Source organism: Trichechus manatus, unplaced genomic scaffold (assembly GCF_000243295.1).
Source record: "Trichechus manatus latirostris isolate Lorelei unplaced genomic scaffold, TriManLat1.0 scaffold00057, whole genome shotgun sequence".
NCBI lineage: Eukaryota > Metazoa > Chordata > Mammalia > Sirenia > Trichechidae > Trichechus > Trichechus manatus.
In genome coordinates this window covers 13,460,902-13,481,008 of record NW_004443993.1, presented here as the reverse complement: position 1 = coordinate 13,481,008, position 20,107 = coordinate 13,460,902, and the positions used below count along the sequence as shown (strand labels likewise).

The 20,107-nt window shown below is 41.0% G+C and overlaps 2 protein-coding genes across 5 annotated transcripts in view; one reads left to right on the top strand and one right to left on the bottom strand.

Annotated features, from left to right (window-relative positions):
* LOC101341839 (uncharacterized) overlaps nucleotides 1–3,385 on the bottom strand; it is a 14,700-nt gene extending 11,315 nt beyond the window's left edge. Inside the window, exon 1 of the mRNA XM_004378663.2 lies at nucleotides 3,086–3,385. Coding sequence (XP_004378720.1) covers nucleotides 3,086–3,385 — 300 coding nt within the window. The remainder of the gene's footprint in view (nucleotides 1–3,085) is intronic.
* Nucleotides 3,065–20,107, top strand: LOC101341583 (zinc finger protein 883-like). 4 transcript variants are annotated; one of them, XM_023733308.1, is made up of 5 exons: nucleotides 3,065–3,081; nucleotides 6,828–7,075; nucleotides 15,522–15,648; nucleotides 16,611–16,761; nucleotides 17,130–20,107. In XM_023733308.1, exons 2-5 carry the CDS (start codon nucleotides 7,073–7,075, stop codon nucleotides 18,958–18,960), a joined length of 2,112 nt encoding a protein of 703 aa, XP_023589076.1. In that variant the 5' UTR covers nucleotides 3,065–3,081; nucleotides 6,828–7,072; the 3' UTR covers nucleotides 18,961–20,107. The 4 variants fall into 4 exon arrangements, with proteins under 4 accessions (XP_023589076.1, XP_023589075.1, XP_023589074.1 ...); XM_023733307.1 differs by lacking the exon at nucleotides 3,065–3,081 and adding an exon at nucleotides 3,222–3,352; XM_023733306.1 differs by lacking the exon at nucleotides 3,065–3,081 and having other exon boundaries at nucleotides 6,185–7,075.

Genomic DNA, 20,107 nt, shown 5'->3' with positions numbered 1-20,107 from the left:
ATCCCTAAGACAGAAACTGTAACTATACCTTAAACGTTTATGTCAGAGTTCAAAGGAGCCTGACAGGGTGGATTGTGCTCCATCTGGCAAAATGGCAGTTGACAGTGGGTGCACCTGTATTGCCTTTTGGTTGAGATAGCTCACCAGTTCTGTACCTGTGCAACTACCTATATGAATGGTAGTGGACTGATGAGGCAGCATTTGCTAGATTGGTATCACTGCTACCGATCTGGATTGACACAGTGGTCCAACCCTACGTCCCTCGTAAGGATGGAAAAGTTAGTATAAATAAGTTCTAAATGAAGAGAAGGAAAAGCAGTAGTTGAGGGTAAGGAACGAATAAATGGTAATGCAATGAGGGAAATCCAATTTTACATGAGCGTGTCAAGATAGACTCAGAGCAAAAGAATAATGTTGTTTCTCAACACAATTATACCTGATGCCCAGAATGGTGAAGCCATACGTTTGTCAAGACCAACCCTGTATTTGGAATCTGCCTGGGTCAAACGGGAGCCTGCTGGTCTGAGGGGCATCACACTGCGAGACATTTTGTTCATACAATACGATGAACTGGACCAATTGTTGTTGACTGAATGGAACTCTAGTTATGTGCCAGTGTCTTTTGACTTTTATTTTTCAGGTTACAGCTATCATTTGGGAAGGAATTTTCAGAAACTGTCTCCTACCGGATCATTACACTTTATGGTATACAACTTCCATCTGGCTGATCACTGTGTAACTATAAACTTGGATGATCCCATGTTTAGAAATGTTCCAGGTTATAATGGATGAGATGTCACAGTGGCATGCCCAGAATACCACAGTGTGCTATACACAAGTACCTTTGTTTTTCTGCAGAGAAAGCTATTCAGCAAAATAGAAAAAGACAATGAGTTTGTGATGTCATTAAAGCAGTAGGTACCACATGGTGAATCCAAATTCCACTAGGAAACTGCCTCACCCTGAGGTGAGGAAAGCTATGGCAGACCTTCTGGCATGCTGAGACTAAATTACATCTAGAGCGACTACCACTCACCTAACAGTAGCATGGGGGAAGCTACTTTTTTGGGTTCAAATCGCGTATCCTTAATCTACTCAGGCCATTCACACACACTGGCAACAACCTGCAGAATGGATTCAACAACACTGGCCCACAAGATAGAAAAGGGTTATAGAGGAGCTATTGGATAGACCAGATTCACTTTTAACGAGGAGCTTCATTCAGCGGGAAAGGAATTATTAACTATATAAGTAGATTAGACGGAATTCTTTTCCAGGAGGAAGGCAAGGGATAGGCGTCAGCCTAGAAAGATGATCAGGCTTTACAGGTGCTTGAGCTTCAGGCAGACTCAACAAATAATACTGAATAATACTCGGATTCATCACTGGGAAAGGGATCGTACCCAGATCCAACAGGGCCTGTTGACTACTTTAATACAGATGGAGGATTTTGTTAGATAGGTGGCAAATCCCACCTTCATTGCCAGTCACGTGGTAAGGATCACTATGAAGCCAATCCCCAAGAGGTGGAGATTAATCCAGTCCTCACCTTCCCACTTCTCCATCCTTATTGCCAGCCGCCCACACGGAACTCTCTCTCTCTGCCCCTAGCCACCCAGAGCTGAGTCACAGCTCACGATTTAGGACACCATCCTCCAGACCAGTTGTCCATGCAGCACTTTTCTGACCATATCCACAAGGAGCTGAGGCAGACTTTATAAGTTGAAGAGGACACTGTACTTGGGTTTGTTAATTCACCGGAGTGACTCACAGAATGTACAAAAAGGGCTATACTTAGGGTAACATCTTTAATATAACAAAAAGTATACATACAAATAAAGAGATAACACAGGGTGAGGTCTGTGTGAGTCCCCCACGCCAAGCTTCCATGTTCCAAGGAATACACTACCCTTCCATTTGCACAATTTTACCATAAGATACAAATAGCAGACCAAGAGGTGAAACAAGTATCAAGTCAGTATAAAAACTACACAGTGTAAGGGGGGCTGGAGAGGTGGTAGTGTTGAGCAAGAGGAAAAAGGAAATTTTCACAATAGATATTTTTGTTTCCTGAATTTTCATGTTTCAATCTCTATTCATGGCACCAACATTTATAAAGTGATCAGTGAAAAGGAAGTTGTATGCTACACATTCAGAAATCTGGGAGCATTTCTCAACACAACATTTTTACCTTTAGACTCAGTCAATCAGAAAATCAATAAGGAAAAGCAATCTCTGCCTTAGTTCCAATTGCTTTCTAACAATTTCCCATGTGGGGACCCCTAATGTTTTAATTCTTAGACTCTGTTGTAATGTCCGTCTTCTTAGGGGTATTTCTTCTGCAAGTATTACTTTACTTTTCTTATTTTCCCTAATCCTCCAATCTACTTTTCCTTCATTCCCTTATCAATTTCGATTTTTTTATTAGTTTGTTTAGTGCATGTTGACTGTGCCCTCCAAAATGTAAGCTACATGGAGATTTGCCTGAATCTGTTTAAAGACTTGCTGTTAGGTGCCTTCCAGTCAATACTGACTCATAGCAACCCTATGTACAACAGAGCGAAACACAGCCCGTACCTGTGCCGTCCTCACAATCGTTATGTTTGAGCCCATTGTTGCAGCCACTGTGTCAATCCATCTCGTTGAGGGTCTTCCTCTTTCTCGCTGACCGTCTATTTTAACAAACATGATGTCCTTCTCCAGGAACTGGTCCCTCTTGGTAACATGTCCAAAGTGTATGAGAGGAAGTCTTGCTATCCTTGCTTCTAAGGAGCATCTGGCTGTACTTATACAGCTTAGGAAACCCTATGGGGCAGTTCTACTCTGTCCTATACGGTCGCTATGAGTCGGCATTGACTAGTTGCCAACCGGTTTTTGGTTTAAAGCGTTTGTTTATGGAGAAAACAAAGACACGAGGAAGATCCGAGTTCAACAAGACCCCGAACACGCCCACCACTGGGCGGAGCCCTCTGCGTCCGCGCCGGAACCCCGCCCCTCCCGCCGCCTGGGTCAGAGCAGGAAGCGGAAGTGCGCGTGCGCGGCCGGCAGCTGTGAGTGGCGGTCACCCGGCTGGGGCGTGAGGTACGTCTGCGCCGCCCTGGGCGTCCGGCCTGGCCCGGTAGCAGGTAGAGCCCGCCGGCCAGGGAGGGCCCGCTGCGGTTCCGAGGCCGTTGCTCCCTCTGCTGCGCAGGCCTGGCCTCTGCGGCCTCCCTGGAGGGTCCAGGGCCGCGGGGCCTCCCGCCGCCGTCGCCGCCTCTTTGGCGGGGCTTCGGCCTCGGCCGGCGGCGCAGCGAAGCGCCCGCTCTCGCCGCCCGGCTGAGGACTCCGGCGGCCGCCGCGTCGGGACGGCCAGGTAGGCGGGCGGGCCGTAGGTGTGTCGGCGCATTAAGCGGGGAGGCCGTGCGTGGGCGAGACCACGGCTGTCAGCTTGGCCGGGACTTTGTGAGGCTTTTGGGGTCACAGGCGTCAGCGAAACGCAGGGAGTTAGCCTGCGTGAGTGCCCTGCTCCCGCCGCCTCCGTTTGCCCGGCCCCAGGCTGCCTTGCCCGCCTGCGTCTCTGCACGCAGGGACTGTTGTGAAGCTGTTGGTGGTTCTACAGAAGGTGAGGTGGTGGGAGGCACATCCCCCTCCCCTAGTTTAATTGTTAATGGGCTCTGGTGGCGCAGTGGTTAAGCGCTCGGCTGCTCACGGAAAGGGCGGGGGTTAGAAACCACCGTCCTCGGAGTGGGAGAAAGATGTGGCAATCTGCTTCTGTCAGGATTACAGCCTTGGAAGCCCTGTGGGGCAGTTCTATCATATGCTGTTGTTAAGTGCCGTTTAGTTGGTTCTGACTCATAGCAACAGAACAAAACAATGCGAAGTCCTGGACCATCCTCACGGTCGTTGTGCTTGAGCCCATTGTTGCAGCCACTGTGTCAGTCCATCTCGTTAAGGGTCTTCCTCTTTTCCACTGACTCTACTTTCCCAAGCATTATGTCCTTCTCCAGGGACTGGCCCCTCCTAATAAATAGCACGTCCAAAGTGTGTGTGATAAAGTTCCGCCATCTGTGATTCTAAGGCGCATTCTGGCTGTACTTCTTCTAAGACAGATTTGCTTGTTCTTTTGGCAGTCCATGGTATATTCCGTTTTCTTCGCCAACACTATGATTCAGAGGCATCAATTTTTCTTGAGTCTTATTGTCCAGCTTTCACGTGCATATGAGGCGATTGAAAATATAATGGCTTGGGTCAGGCCCACCTTAGTCTTCAAGGTGACATCTTTGCTTTTCAACACTTTACAGAGGTCTTTTGCAGCAGATTAACCCTATATAATAAGTCGTTTGATTTATTGACTGCTGCTTCCATGGACATTGATTGTGGGTCCAAGTAAAATGAAATCCTTGACAACTTCAATATTTTCTCAGTTTATCATGATGTAAGATTATTGTAAGGCATATCCCCCTCCCCTAGTTTATTGTTAAGGAGCCCCGGTGGTTTGAACCCACCATCCACTCCATGAGAGAAAAATGTGGGAGTCTGCACCTGTAAAGATTACAGCCTTGGAAACCTTGTGGGGCAGTTCTCTTATGTTATAGGGTTGCTGGGAGCCGGATTGACTCTGGCAGTGGGTTTGATTATTAGTTTGTTATAGGACTTTCACATAGATGAAGAAGTAAGAAACATGAATTCGAACTAGTACGTTCATTTACGACCATAATTATCCCCACTTCAGGTGGAAAATACTGATTAAGAGGCACATTTCCAGGAATTCATTTGGCACTAAGGCAAAAATTTCCATCACAATTTTGCCAAAGACAATTTAGCCAACCTGATATGGCTGAACAAAGTTAACATAGGAGACGAGTTTATCGAGATCACATACCCAGTGTTTCTCCAAGATTCTAAGCATAGATTGAGACAGGATCTCTGCCAGATTCAATTCTAGTGTGGCAACTGTAATTTCTGCTACCAAATAGCTACACTTAATATGTTGAAGGTTTTTTGCAGTAAAAACCTGGCATACTTCCTTTGTAAGAGTAGCAAATACTGGGAATGAGGGCAAAATGAGAGACGTGCATTATGGAAATATTCAAAATATTTCAACACATCCTAGTCAGCCACACTGCAGTGTTGTTGAGTGTGCCTCATTCTTTGAAGTAATTATTTTAGAAAGTGCTTTTATTTGGATAATATAAAACGTGCAACTATTAGAAAGTGTTCATTTATGGAACATAACTTTGAACATGAAAAAGTAAAATTTAAATTGATGAGTAATGTGTATAGCATTTGTAATAGAGAGAATATGCTTGTTTTTAAACCAAATGTAATAACATAGAATGAAGGTGTGTATATCAAATCTATGGAAGATAAGAGTAACAAAAGATAGAAATAAATATATAGAAACCAGAGAATCAAACAGCAACTATATATATTTCAAAACTTAAAATGTGTAATTTTAATTTTCCTGTTTGAGAATCATTGGTAACTCCAAAGTCATTAACGTAATCTATTTTTGTAATATTTGGAATTCTAATTCACTGGTCTTGTTATTTTCTTTCCCTACAAATAACCACTTGATCCAGATTCATTTACTTTAAAGAGTCCATTCTTTCCTTGCTGCAGTTTCTCATATGTGATTTTCTCTAGGTTATCACTGCCTGGGATTGGCATTTAATCTTTGAAATCTCCACATTCCTCCCTACAATCCCATGTAGAAGGAAAGCCATGTATTTTCCTTTTGGTAACAAGATCTTACATAATCAGACATCTGTGTAGCTCTCCCTCCTTGGGTTAAAAAAAAAAAAAAAATCTCAAGAGGAAGAACCAAAAAAAACCCGTTGCCATTGAGTCTATTCCAACTCATAGCAACCCTGTAGGAGAGAGCAGAACTGCCCCATAGGGTTTCCAAGGAGCTGCTGGTCTATTTGAACTGCTAACAGTTTTTTTTTACATGTACTTTAGATGAAAGTTTACAGAACAAACTAGCTTCTTATTAAACAGTTAGTGCACATATTGTTTTATGACATTGGTTACAACCCCATGACATGTCAACACTCTCCCTTCTCGACTTTTGGTTCCCTATTACTAGCTTTTCTGTCCCTTCTTGCCTTCTCATCCTTGCCCTTGGGCTGGTGTGCTCCTTTAGGCTCGTTTTGTCCTGTGGGCCTGTCTAATCTTTGGCTAAAAGGTGAATCTCAGGAGAGACTTCATTACTGAACTGAAAGGGTGTCCGGGAGCCATACTCTCAGGGTTTCTCCAGTGAACTGCTGACCTTTTGGTTAGCAGCCAAGCTCTTAACCACTGTAGGAGGAAAAAAGAAACATTAATTGCAAATTTGACAGGAAAAATACGGATCACATTTTACAATGATATAAATGAAATGAGAATTTTCTAAAAAGAGGGTTTAATTTCACATAATGAAAAATCAAAGAGTCATGATGAATTCATTAACCAAAGTTGAAAACTGTATTCTTCTGAAAATTTACCCATGTTGATATCAGTTATGAATGTCTATATGGGTTTACAAGAAGCAAAGATGCCCATCTGAAACCACAGTCTGAACCTTGGGCCTCTGACACCCTGTGGAAATCAGGTTCAAGTTTTCTCACCTGGCTAGACATGGATGCTTCCCATGCTCTGGGATGAGGAAATTGCTCCATCTGTGATTTCCTTGCCATAAGGTTGAAACCTGTAGAGCTGCATGAGGAATGCAGATACCCTCAAGGCTGAGCAATGTCTTGAGTCTGGGAGGAAGCCCTGCCCAGGGAAAGCTGAAGCCAGGAACATGATACTCCTTATTTACTCAACACTGTCTCCCCCATCCCATCCCTCATCTTCTTCTGTTTCAGGTCCCAGGTGTGATCAGAAGAAGTGGTCCAGTCTAGGCAGCTGGGGACCTAGGGCAACCACCTAACACATCTGTCAATCAGGAGTAAGAATTTCAACTGCTGACTGGCTGTGTAGACCAAACTTTATTCATCTGCCTCCAGACTTCCTAGTGGGTTTGCTTCCACTCCCATCCCTCCTGCCTTAAGTGGCTTCTCAGGCTGTAGAGAGGACATTCACTTAGACTTCGTTAGGCTGGGGACAGGAAATGGTGAGTACCATAGAGAACTGAGTAATTGTTAACATAAAGGGGTGAGGCTAAATGTGATTTGTTGGGGGCGAACTGTGTGCTCCCAGCTGTGTGTTTGTTCTTTGATGTAAAAGGTGGCAGAAGATGCCAAGGTCTATATCCTAAGAAGTGCCATTGCCACAGGGCCCTTCCTCTACACATACGTGGTTTTTTAAGCCTGGAATGCCTGTGTCCTCTTCCCTATGTGAGTTCCAAGTTGGCACCATGGGACATTACCATCCCCATCCTGGGCCCTGGTGCTCTGTGTTGAATAACAGATCTGACCAGAGCCTGAATCAGAACAGCTGTGACTGAGGATGCTGAGGCCCAGGCCCTCCAGAGTCATCTTCGTCCCATCACTGCAAACAGTGTTGTTGGCTTCCCCCAGGCACTGCAGTCTTTTCTGTGCAGTCCTAACACTATAGCTCCAACTTGCACACTGTGTGATGGGGTGAAGAACATGGGAGGGTTAGTAGGGCAACAACCCTGGCTCTTTATGGGGTCTTGTGTGAGATTTCGCACTCTTATGACCTCACCAAGGGAATGAGGCAAGGGAGTGAGTCCAGCTGGATCATATGTGGCATCACCAAAACCATCAGGGTCGTCCCGTCCCCCCCCCCCCCCCCTCAGTAGGGTATTGGATTTACTTGAACCTTTCAGGTGTGTGAGAAGCATGATGCCCAATCCAGGTCCATGTCCTCCCACCCTGTCTTTGCCTAGAGCTGGTAGTAAACTCCTGAATTATCTTTCTGCTCCTCAGCTTTGGATTAGAATCTATGAGTGGGCTTTTTTTTTTTTTTTTTGTGCTAAAGGAACTCAGGATAGGAGATGGTTATTTTTAACTTCACAGGGTCACAGTCTGCACTTGAAGCAAATTTTGGAATCAAATTTTTATATTTCTTCTGACAATTTTTTCCATTTAATAGATATAAAACTTCTCAAACACGAGGAATGCCTATTAACTGATGAAAAAGTTCCTGTAAAACTTTCTTAAATCTTGAGAAGTTTCTTAAAGATTCTTATTATGTCAATAAATCATGCCAGAACCCCCAATGTGTTAAATACTTTAGCCATTTTGGAAACATTCTCCGTGGTGAGGTAAAATGGGTGTACAGACTCTGATCTCCCTGGTTACTGTGTTTAGAAAGAGAGCTCTAATTTATACTTTTGTGATTTGCACAAGTGTATTAGACTGTTGAACAGCTGAGTCCTAAATGATTAAATTTTAAATGGTTTTATTATTACGAATGTGAATTCCTAGTAAAAACACTTAACATTTCTTTTGACTTTTACCGTGTTTAAAAGTATAACTTAATTTAATGAAACTACGTTTTTCCAATAGATAATATCTTTGAAGTTCAAGTCCCATTATGAACTTAAAAAGGATACTTCTTGAAGATTTATTCCTACTCTTGGCTCATCCAGACTTTTTCCGTCCATTAGCTACCTTTAGATAACAGCTTTATTGTAAACTTTCTTTACTGTCTTGCTAGTATTTCTTTATGTAAATGCAAGCAAATGGAATTAGAAATTTTCATTTCTCCTCAGGGGCGTAGCACAGTGACGAGTGACCAGGCACTATCTGTATGTTGTGCCACTGCCCCCAGTTTGAGCGCCCAGGAGCAATCTCTAAGTTGTTCTGCCTCCCCCCTCCCAGTTTCAAGATGAATAGACGTTGATAGCAGCCGTGCATCAGCAGAAACGCCTTCCTCCCTCTTTTTCAGCTGCCTGAGTCAGGCGCCTTTCATATTTGTGGCACCTCGGAATATCATTCCATGCCTTACCTTCTCCTTCACCTCCTGTTTCTCGTACTTTGTTACACATACTATATACCATGGAATTTATGCTTGCTTTTTACAGTTAAATTATCCCAGAGATCTGTTTATAACAATAGACAACTTAAGCGTAAAATTTTATAAAATTCCATAGTACTGCATTTGATGGATCTTAGTTTTTCCTGATTTTTTGTTGGTGGTGGTGATTTTTTTTTAAACGTACCACCATGAATGGACACATGGATAGTTTCCAACATTTTGCTTTTACAAAGCTTCTTGTATTTTATAAATATAAGTTTCTAAGATTCAGGCATAAAAAGTTGAAGAATAAAAGCTCTTGTGACCTAAGACAAGTTAAATCAAAATAAAGGGGTTGTCACATTACTTGATAAAATTGTTATGTTGTTAGGTGCCATTGAGTCGGCTCCGACTCACAGGGACTCTCTGTACAACAGAACAAAACACTGCCTGGTCCTGCGCCACGCTCACAGTCGTTGCTGTGTTTGAGCTCATTGTCGCAGCTATCATGTCAATCCATCTCCTTGAGGGTCCTCTTCTTTCTTACTGAAATTCTCCTTTGCCAAGCACGATGTTGTCCTTGGTAAAATTAATACGTGAAAATCACATTTCTTTCCAAGTTTTATATAATGCCTTAACTTTCTGTTGTAAAATGTATTATGAACTAAGAATGCATGGAATTTTTCAAGTAATGTTTAAATAACACTAATATAAAAACCTGAGTTTGAACAGAACTTGGGACATTCTTAGAGCCTCTCAGTGTGTCCTGCCCTGATCTCATTAACCTGGAGGTAACTACAATCTATATATTAGAAATTTATTATTTATTGTTAGTAGTATTGTTATTATTCTAACTTTATCACTTGAGTCTTAGTTCACAAACAATATATTTTTGAATTTTGTATGAATGCTATTACTACGTGTGTGCTCGTTTTCCTCATGATGTTTTTGAGTTTCATGCATGTTAGTGTTTGTCGCTGTAGTCTACCCATGTTCCTATGCATGTATGTGTTCCACTTGATGAACTGGCCACAATTTACATATTCATTGTACAGCTTAAGGGATTTACATTGTTTAAAGTTTAGTTTTTGCTCTCGTGAATAGTACTGCTCTTTTTATACTTTAAATGCACAATAATTCTAGTGAGGGTAAGTAGCTGAGTTGCAGACCATAGCCAGGTTTAAATTTAGTAGGAAATTACAATGTTCTTTAGCAATCCTCCCTTCCACAAAGTAAGTATATGTATTTTATTTGTTTCATTTGCTTGACCTGCACAGAGATTCTCAAATTTATCAATTTTTAGTTTTTAATGGGTATGAAATAGTATTTTGCTTTAACTTTATTCTGCAGTGATCTTGCACTACTCCTTTACTGACAAGGCCGTGCATATTTTCTCACTGTAAATTCATGTTTTTGTGACCTTTTAGGGCTTCTTTATAGAAGTTGGAAATAAACAGACACATTTGTATTTATTGTAAATTTTTTCATAGTATGTAGCTTAGGTACCCACTCACTTTTTGCTTCCTTTGATGAATAGTCCTGAATTTTAATATAATTGAATTTTTCAATCTCTTCCAAACCAAATCTGTTGCCTTTTATTTGATTCCTACTCATAGTGATCCTATAGAATGGATTAGAACTCCATAGGGTTCCCACAGAGCGGAGCATTGATTTGAACTGCCAGCGTTTTGGTTAGCAGCCAATATTTTAAACACTGTGCCACCAGGGCTCCGTCAATCTTTTATGTCTTGTTGTTTTCACTCTCTGCTGTTGTCATGAAAGTGTTTATAGCTTCTGAAAATGTTATAATTTTACATTTGACATTTAATCTACTTGGAATTATTTTTGCATGTGGAGGACGTAGAAATACATTCATTGTTCCAATTAGATGATTAGTTGACTCTACCCCACATATTAAAGTGTCTGTAGTTTTTGAAAATTCTCTGTAGTGTGTGTGCTTCCTTTGTGATAAGGCAACTCTCCATGTAATTTGGTGGGCGAGTTCCAGGGCTATTTATTTTTTCCCCTGGATTTTTTTATGTATTCCTATTCTGATTCTCCACCATTCGTCTGTCAGTTTGTCATACTGTGGTGTCTTGTGTATTTCTGTGATGTTGGAAGCTATGCCACCGGTATTTCAAATAACAGCGGGGTCAACCATAGTGAACAGGTTTCAGTGGTGCTTCCAGACTGTCACTGACTAGAAGAACCTGGCAATGTACTTCAAAAAAAATTGACCAGTGAAAAACTTATGAATTATTAGACGAACATTGTCTGATATAGTGCCAGAAGATGAGCCCCTTAGGTTGTAAGGCACTCAAAATACGACTGGTAATGAGCTGCCTCCTCAAAGTAGAGTCAACCTTAATGGCACAGATGGAGTCAAGCTTTTGGGACCAGCATTTGCTGATGTGGCATTGCTCAAAAGAAGAAGAAACAGCTACAAACATCCATTAATAATCGGAACTTGGAGTGTATGAAGCATGAATCTAGGAAAATTGGAAATCATCAAAAATAGAATGCATAAAGATTGATATCCCAGGCATTAGTCAGTTGATATGGACTGGTATTGGCCATTTTGAATTGGACGATTATATGGTCAACTATGCTGTGAAACTTGCTCTTGAACTTGGAGTAGCTAAAGCCAATGGAAGAAATGATGAAGAGCCGAACAGAAGATTTCAGAGGGCAGCTTGAGAAGACAAAGTATTATAACGAAATTTGCCAAGACCTAGAATTGGAAAACCAAAAGGGAAGAACACGCTAGACATTTCTCAAGCTTAAAGAATTGAAAAAAAATTAAGCCATGAGTTGCAGTATTGAAGAATTATACGGGAAAATACTGAACGATGCAGGATGCATTAAAAGATGGAAGGAATACACAGAGTCACAGTACCAAAAAGAATGGGTTGATGTTCAAGCATTACAGGAGGTAGGATATGGTCAAGAACCAATGGTACTTAAGGAAGAAGTCCAAGCTGGACTGAAGGGAATGGCAAAAAAACAAAGCCCCAGGAATTGACGGACTACCAGTTGAGATGTTTCAGCAAACGGATGCAGTGCTGGAGATACTCATCTATGTCAAGAAAATCAGATCACAGTTTCCTGACCAACCTGACTGGAAGAGATCCATGTTTGTGCCCATTCCAAAGAAAAGTGATCCAACAGAATGTGAAAATTATTGAAAAATATCATTAACATCACAAGTAAAATTTTGTTGAAGATCATTCAAAAGTGGCTGCAGGAGTACATAGACAGGGAACTGCCAGAAGTTCAAGCCGTATTCAGAAGAGGATGTGAAACAAGGGATATCGTTGCTAATGTCAGATGCATCTTGGCTGAAAGCAGAAAATACTAGAAAGATGTTTACCTGTGTTTTATTGACTGCAAAGGCATTTGACTGTGTGAATCATAACAAAATATGGATCACATTGTAAAGAATAGGAATTCCAGAACACTTAATTGTGCTCGTGAGGAAACTACATGACCAAGAGGCAGTGATTTGAACAGAACAAGAGAATATTGTGCAGTCTAAAGTCAGGAAAAATGTGCATCAGTGTTGTGTTCTTTCACCATACTTGTATGCTGAGAAAATAATCTGAGAAGCTGGATTATATGAAGAAGAACGTGGCATCAGGATTGGAGGAAGACGCATTAACAACCTGCATTATGCAGATGACAGAACATTGTTTGCTGAAAGTGAAGAGGACTTTACTCATGAAGATCAAAGAATACAACCTTCAGTATGGTTGCACCTCAGTATAAAGAAAACAAATCCTGGACCAGTAAGCACAATGCCCATGGAAGCAGCAGTCAAGAAATCAAATGCCATATTGTGTTGGGGAAATCTTCTGCAAAGTATCTCTTAAAATCATGTAAAGCAAGGATGTCACTTTTAGGACTGTGGAGTGCCTGACTGAAGACGTGGAATTTTCAGTCACTTCATATGCATGCGAAAGCTGGGCAATGAGTAAAGAACACTAAAAAAGAATTGACCCTTTTGAATTATGGTGTTGGTATAGAATATTGAGTATACCATGGACTTCCAGGAGAATGAACAACTACGTTCTTGAAGAAGTACAGCCAGAATGCTCGTTAGAAGGAAGGATGGCTATACTTCGTCTTACGTACTTTGGACGTATTATCAGGAGAGAACAGTCCCTGGAAAAGGACATCATGCTTTGTAAAGTGAAAGTTAAGGGCAAAAGAGGAAGACCCTCAATGAAAACGATTTACACAGTGGCTGCAACAGTGTGCTCAAGCGTAGCAAATATTATGAGGAGGGATTAGGATTGGGCAGTTTCATTTTGTACATATGATCTCTATGATCAGAACTGACTTGACGGCACTTAACGGCAACATGACCGGAATGACGGATTAAAGAGGAACATTTCAATGTCTGTCATGAAGAAGAATGCTTCCAGCGATAAGTAGTATCTATATGTCTACAAGGAAGATCAGTTAATATGACAATTGAATTCAGGTATTAACCAATAATGCCAAAGATGAGGAAATTGAAGATTTTTACCAATTTCTGCAGTCTGAAATTGATCAGACTCGGAGTAAAAATGCACTGATAATTACTGGTGATTGGAATGTGAAACTTGGGGAAAAAAGAAAGCTCGGTAGCTGGAAAATATGCTGTTGGTGATAGAAACGGCACGAGAGCAGAAAATTTTGGAAGATCAACGCCTTCTCCATTGCAAGTATTTTTTCACCAATATAAGTGACAACTATACACATAGACTTCGCTGGATGGAAAACACAGGAATCTAAATGACTACATTTGTGGAAAGAAGCAATGGAAAAGCTCAATATCAGTCAGAACAAGGCCAGAGGCCGATTTTGGAACAGACCATCAGTTGCTCAGGTTGAAGTAGAAGCTGAAGAAAATTAAATCCACGAGATCCAAAGTACAACCTTGAGTATATCATACCTGAATTTACAGACCATGTCAAGAATAGAATTGACACATTGAACACTAACGATTGAAGACCAGATAAGTTGTGGAATGGCATCAAGAAAATCATTCATGAAGAAAGCAAAAGATAATTAAAAAGTCAGGAAAGAAAAACAAGAACAAAATGAATGTCAGAAGAGACCCTGAAATTTGTGCTTGAATGTAGAGTAACTAAAGCAGATGGAAGAAATGAAGTAAAAGAACTGAACAGAAGATTTTAAAGCTTGAGAAGACAACATAAAGTATTATAATGAAATGTGTGGAGACCTGGGGTTCCAAAACCAAAAGGGAAAAACACTCAACATTGCTCAAGATGTAAGAACTGAAGAAAAAATTCAAGCCTTGAGTTGTAATATTGCCATAATTAGCAGAATTTTTAATGATGCAGAAAACATCAAAAGAAGATGGAAGGAATTCACAGTCACTGTACCAAAAAGAATCAGTCGATGATGAAGGAATTGCGGGGGTAAATATGATCAAGAACTGATGCTATTGAAGGAAGAAGTGCAGTCTGTGCCGAAGGGATTGGCAACAAACAAGGCTCTAGGAATTGACTGAATACCAATTGATATGTTCCAACAACAGATGCAACACTGGAAGCATTCACTTATCCAGGACTGAAATTTGGAAACCAGCTACCTGGCTGTCGTGGATTGAATTATGTCCTCCAAAAAATGTATGTTTCAACTTGGCTGGTCATGATTCCCAGTATATGATTGTATAATCTGATGTGATTTATGTGTTGTAAATGCAGTCACTATGATCTAATAAGATGGATTAGCGGTAGTTATACTGATGAGGAATACAAGATTGGATAGTGTCTTAAGCCAGTCTCTTTTGAGATAGACAAGTGAGCAGAAACACATGGGAACCTCACACCACCAAGAAGGCAATTATGGGAGCAGAGCGTGACCTTTGGACCTGAGGTTCCTGCGCTGAGATGCTCCCATACCAAGGGAGATTGATGCATTACGAGGACCTTCCTCCAGGGCGGACAGAGAGAGAAAGCCTTCTCCTGCAGCTGATGCTCTCAATTTGGACTTGTAGCCTACTGGACTGTGAGAGAATAAACTTCTCTTTGTTAAAGCCATCCACTTGTATTTGTTATAGCAGTACTAGGTGACTAAGACACTGGCCAACCAACTGGAAGAGATCCATATTTTTGGCCATTCCAAAGAAAGATGATCCAACAGAATGTAGAAATTATCAAATAATACTATTAATACCACGTGCAAGTAAAATTTTGCTGAAGATAAATTAAAAAATGGTTGTAGCAGTACATTGACAGGGAACTGCCAGAAATTCAAGCCAAATTCAGAAGATGACACAGGAGGGATATCAGTGCTGATACCAGATGGATCTTGTCTTAGAGCAGAAAATATGAAAAAGATGTTTACCTGTGTTTTATTGACTATGCATAAAAACTCAACTATGTGGACAGAAGTTGAGTGTGTTAGAAATATTGTTAAATTTATGAGATAGGATACCAAGAGTCAGGATGCAAATGCAGACTGCAAAAAGAAGAGTTGATGGCCAAACTCTGGAGTAGAACACAGAAACTTGTGTGACTTTTCTCTGAATTCTCTGTTGCCCTGTGCTGACAGCCTCACCTGTTCTTTTGCATACATTGGGGAAGATGATACCATGCTCATCCAGAATATGTGGGATGTTTTAGGAGTCTGTGGTGTTTGAGGATGTGGCCGTGGACTTTACCCAGGAAGAGTGGGCTTTGCTGGATTTTGCTCAGAGGAAACTCTACAGAGATGTGATGATGGAAACCTTCAGGAACTTGGCCTCAGTTGGTAAGGATTTCAATTTTCTTATTTTTTTTTCATTGTGAATGAATATATTGTACTCATGGACCTCGTTTGAAGGTTTGGGTTGAGGAATGGGAATACATTGAATCACATGACAGACGTTCACTGCTTTCATGGAGCTTTACCTCTAGAGTCTTGCCGCTGACAGCAAAAATCTACATATTAAACGGAGTTTGTATTTCTCTTCTGGTTAAAAGCCTTAAGGGTGTTTAAGTATTGTAATAGTGCACATTGGCTTCAGGAGTCACTTTGGACACAGCTTTGTAGATTGGTACTTAGTTTGACTGTATTTATTACAAATTTGATGTCATTATTTTGCTGCAAATGAACTCATACCAGTTCATCTGTTGAGACTCTGGAGACCAAAGTATTGGCCCAATGTCAGGGAAATGGGCTCCCCACTGTCCTCTCTCACAATCTGCCTTTCCCCATGAACACCATGTCAGCCACACCCACTTGTTCTCCCAGGGAAAGATCTAAGGAGAGTAGAGTTAGGACTTATTCAGAACCATGGTGTCAGGATGCACTAGAAAGGCAAAAATCTTTTGAAGGGTGAGCCCTTCATGGAGGGAATTACATTTAAATACATCACCTTCAAAAACTTTTTGAGGAGGCTAAATTTCCAGATATACTTTGCTTTTTTTTGTTTACATCAGTCCTCTCAAGCCGTCTATTCCACATTTCTCTTTTAACATTACTTTCGCGCACATGCATGGTATGCAGTGCCTTCTTCTATGCTTCCTAATTACATCCTGTTTATGACACTGATTTTCAGTTGTCAGGGAGTTATTTTTTTAGTACATTGCTCAGCCTTTTGACCATTGCCAACATCCGGGAACATCCAGATGCCTTAGAGTCTTTCTTGCTCACAAGTGCCTTGTTCCTCATAAAAGTTCCTTACCATTCTGTTTCATGTTGTGAAACTCCATTTAAAATTATTGGGTCAGTTTCTCAACAGGTTGATAAAGGACAGATAGTGTCCAGTGAACACTTGGTAATGCGATTCGTGAGAAATAACTCCTGGTACACCGTGTTAGGAGAAATCTGTGAATTCCATGGCATTGAAGAGCAGCATAACAACCAGGGGAGTCACGTGAGGTGAGTATCATTCGGATGATTGTTAACAGTACCTCAGGAGTGAGTCTTAAGGTATCACAGCATTTATCTGTGTATGTGTGTATGTATAAAACTAGCTCTAAAATTGTGCTCACATAATTTTCACAAGCCTGTATTTTCATATATATGAATGTGTTATTAAGTATGTGAAATATATCTTCCTTGTACTCAGTTATCAGAAAGCCTCGTTGTTTAGAAACACTGTGAGAGTAAAGGAATTGATCTTTATAAGATGATTTAACCTATTCCACATGAGATAACTCAGGGCAGAAAACAGGTATTTACTGTGTACTATAATTATGAAGTTATAACTAACATAATTCTAACAACATGCTGCCTGTTTTTGACAGAAGGCTTACAGTTGGCCTCTGTGAAAGTAAAGAAGGGAAAGTAAAGCAAAGGAAAGAAGGTACTCAGTGTGGAGAACCTTTCAGCAAGATTGCACATCTTACCAGCTTCAAAAGAACTCCTGCTAGAGAAAATCCTTCTGAATTCCGTGAATGTGGAAAAGCTTTCAAGTATCATTCTTCATTTAAACGTCACTTAAGATCTCACACTGGATATGATAACTATGAGTTTAAGGAATGTGGAGTGGCCTGCAGTTGTACCTCTTACCTAAGAACTCATGTAAAAACACTTACTGGACAGAAAATTTATAAATGTAAGGAATGTGGCATCACTTGTAGTTGTTCTTCATCCCTTACTACACATGTAAGAAGTCACGGTAGAGAGAAGCCTTATGAATGTAAGGAATTTGGGAAAGCTTTAGGTGAGTTCTCAGCTCTCATTGAACATAAAAATGTTCAAAGTGGAAAGCAACCTTATGATGGAAAGGAATATGGGAATACCTTTAGTTCTTTCTCATCCTTCAGTAAACATATAAGTATTGACAGTGAAGTGAGACCCTATGAATGTAAGGAATGTGGGAAAGCATTTAGTAAGTCCTCAGAGCTGACTAGCCATATAAGAACTCATGGTGATCAGCCTTATAAATGTAAGGAATGTGGGAAAGCCTTTAGTTGTGCGTCATCCCTCAGTAAACATAAAAGAATTCACAGTGGAGAGAGGCCTTATGAATGTAAGGAATGTGGGAAAGCATTTAGCCGGTCCTCAAACCTCACTACACATATAAGAACTCACAGTGGAGAAAGGCCTTACGAATGTAAGGAATGTGGGAAAGCTTTTCGTTATTCCTCATCCCTCAGTAAACATAAAAGAATTCACAGTGGAGAGAGGCCTTATGAATGTAAGGAATGTGGGAAAGCGTTTAGCCGGTCCTCACACCTCACTACACATATAAGAACTCACAGTGGAGAGAGGCCTTATGAATGTAAGGAATGTGGGAAAGCATTTAGCCGGTCCTCACACCTCATTACACATATAAGATCTCACAGTGGAGAGAGGCCTTATGAATGTAAGGAATGTGGGAAAGCCTTTAGTTGTGCCTCACACCTCACTACTCATATAAGAACTCACAGTGGAGAGAGGCCTTACGAATGTAAGGAATGTGGAAAAGCCTTTAGCCAGTCCTCAAACTTGATGAACCATATAAAAACTCACAGTGGAGAGCGACCTTATGAATGCAGGGAATGTGGGAAAGCCTTTAGTCAGTTGTCAAAGCTGACTGGCCACATAAGAACTCACAGTGGAGAACAGCCTTATGATTGTAAGGAATGTGGGAAATCTTTTTGTGATTCTTCAAGTCTCACTACGCATATAAGAACTCACAGTGGAGAGAGGCCTTATACATGTAAGGAATGTGGAAAAGCCTTTAGCCAGTCCTCACACTTGATCAACCATGTAAGAACTCACAGTGGAGAGCGGCCTTATAAATGTAAGGAATGTGGGAAAGCATTTAGCCGGTCCTCTCACCTCACTAACCATATAAGAACTCAGAGGGGAGAGAGGCCTTATGAATGTAAAGAATGTAGGAAAGCCTTTAGTTGGCGCTCAGCCCTCAATACTCATGTAAGAACTCACAGAGGAGAGAAGCCTTACAAATGTAAAGAATGTGGGAAAGCGTTTAGCCAGTCCTCACACCTGATCAACCACGTAAGAATACACAGTGGAGAGCGGCCTTATGAATGTAAGGAGTGTCTGAAAGCCTTTAGCCAGGCCTCATCTCTCACTCAACATATAAGAACTCACGGTGGAGAGAGGCCTTATGAATGTAAGGAATGAGAGAACATCTTCAGCTCTATGTCCACCATTTGAAAACGTGAGAAGGTACACTGAAGAGAAATATACATTACACATGACAGAGCCTATGAATGTAAAAGGCAAGGAAAGCCTTCAGTGTCTATTCCTCCTGAGGACCTCTGTGATACGTCATACACTGGAGAGACTGTGACTGTAAGGAAAGTAATTCAGTTGTAGTACGTGACTTTGGTTAAGTATCAAAATGTTATTTTGGTTCTGTTATATAAAAATTGTCTTCATTAAAAAATCTGATCAACCCTTTGTGTTATAAACTGTGTGGTTTTGTTTTCATCAAATATGTTTTTAAAGTTTTTATTTTTCACATTGTAAAGCAGTATGTTCTCTGTAGAAATTTTTATTTTAATTGAAAATTATAAGGAAAAGCAAAAATCACTCAATTCCACCACTGTAGTTAGTTTGGGTATTTTATTTTGTCCTGGCCTTCGTATGCAAAGCATTGTTTCTGAAAGAATCCGGATTATACACTGTGTGTAGTGTTGTACAGAACATTTTTTCAACTGATTTTAATATCTTCCACAACTACAGTGATCCCTATTCTACTAATGAGGAAACTGCATAGAAAATTTTAACCCACATCTTACCATTTCTCAAAAATGTCTGTGTTAAATGGTGCTGTGAGAAGCAGGATTTTCGTTGAAGGAGGGCCCATGTTGGGGATACATAGAGATGGTGAGCCTGACAGACCCACAGCCTGACCTAGATGCAGTGGAGCTTCTGTCCAGCACAGGCACAGAACCTTATTTTGAAAAAGTCCTACTTCTGTTAATGTGGTTCAGGGAGAATGCACTAGGCCAGGAATTGAGGCTGCATTTGCGGTACTGGGCTGTACTGGTGACTGCTGCTTCTCCTGGGGTGCACACCTGCTACAGGGCCTGGAGGTTTATACAGAGCTACTCAGCCCCACAGTGAACTGGGACCATCTTCCTTGACTTCTCATGTAAGGGGTGTGGGAAATAGTGACTACAGGTAGTAAAAGCCTTCAAATTAGTCCTCAAATTGACCCAGCAATTCTTTCAGGATCATCTTATGCAAATCCTTAGGCACCGTAATGGTATACCTTGATAACTGCTAGATTGTGGAAATAGTGAAAGGGGAAATGATGTCAGTG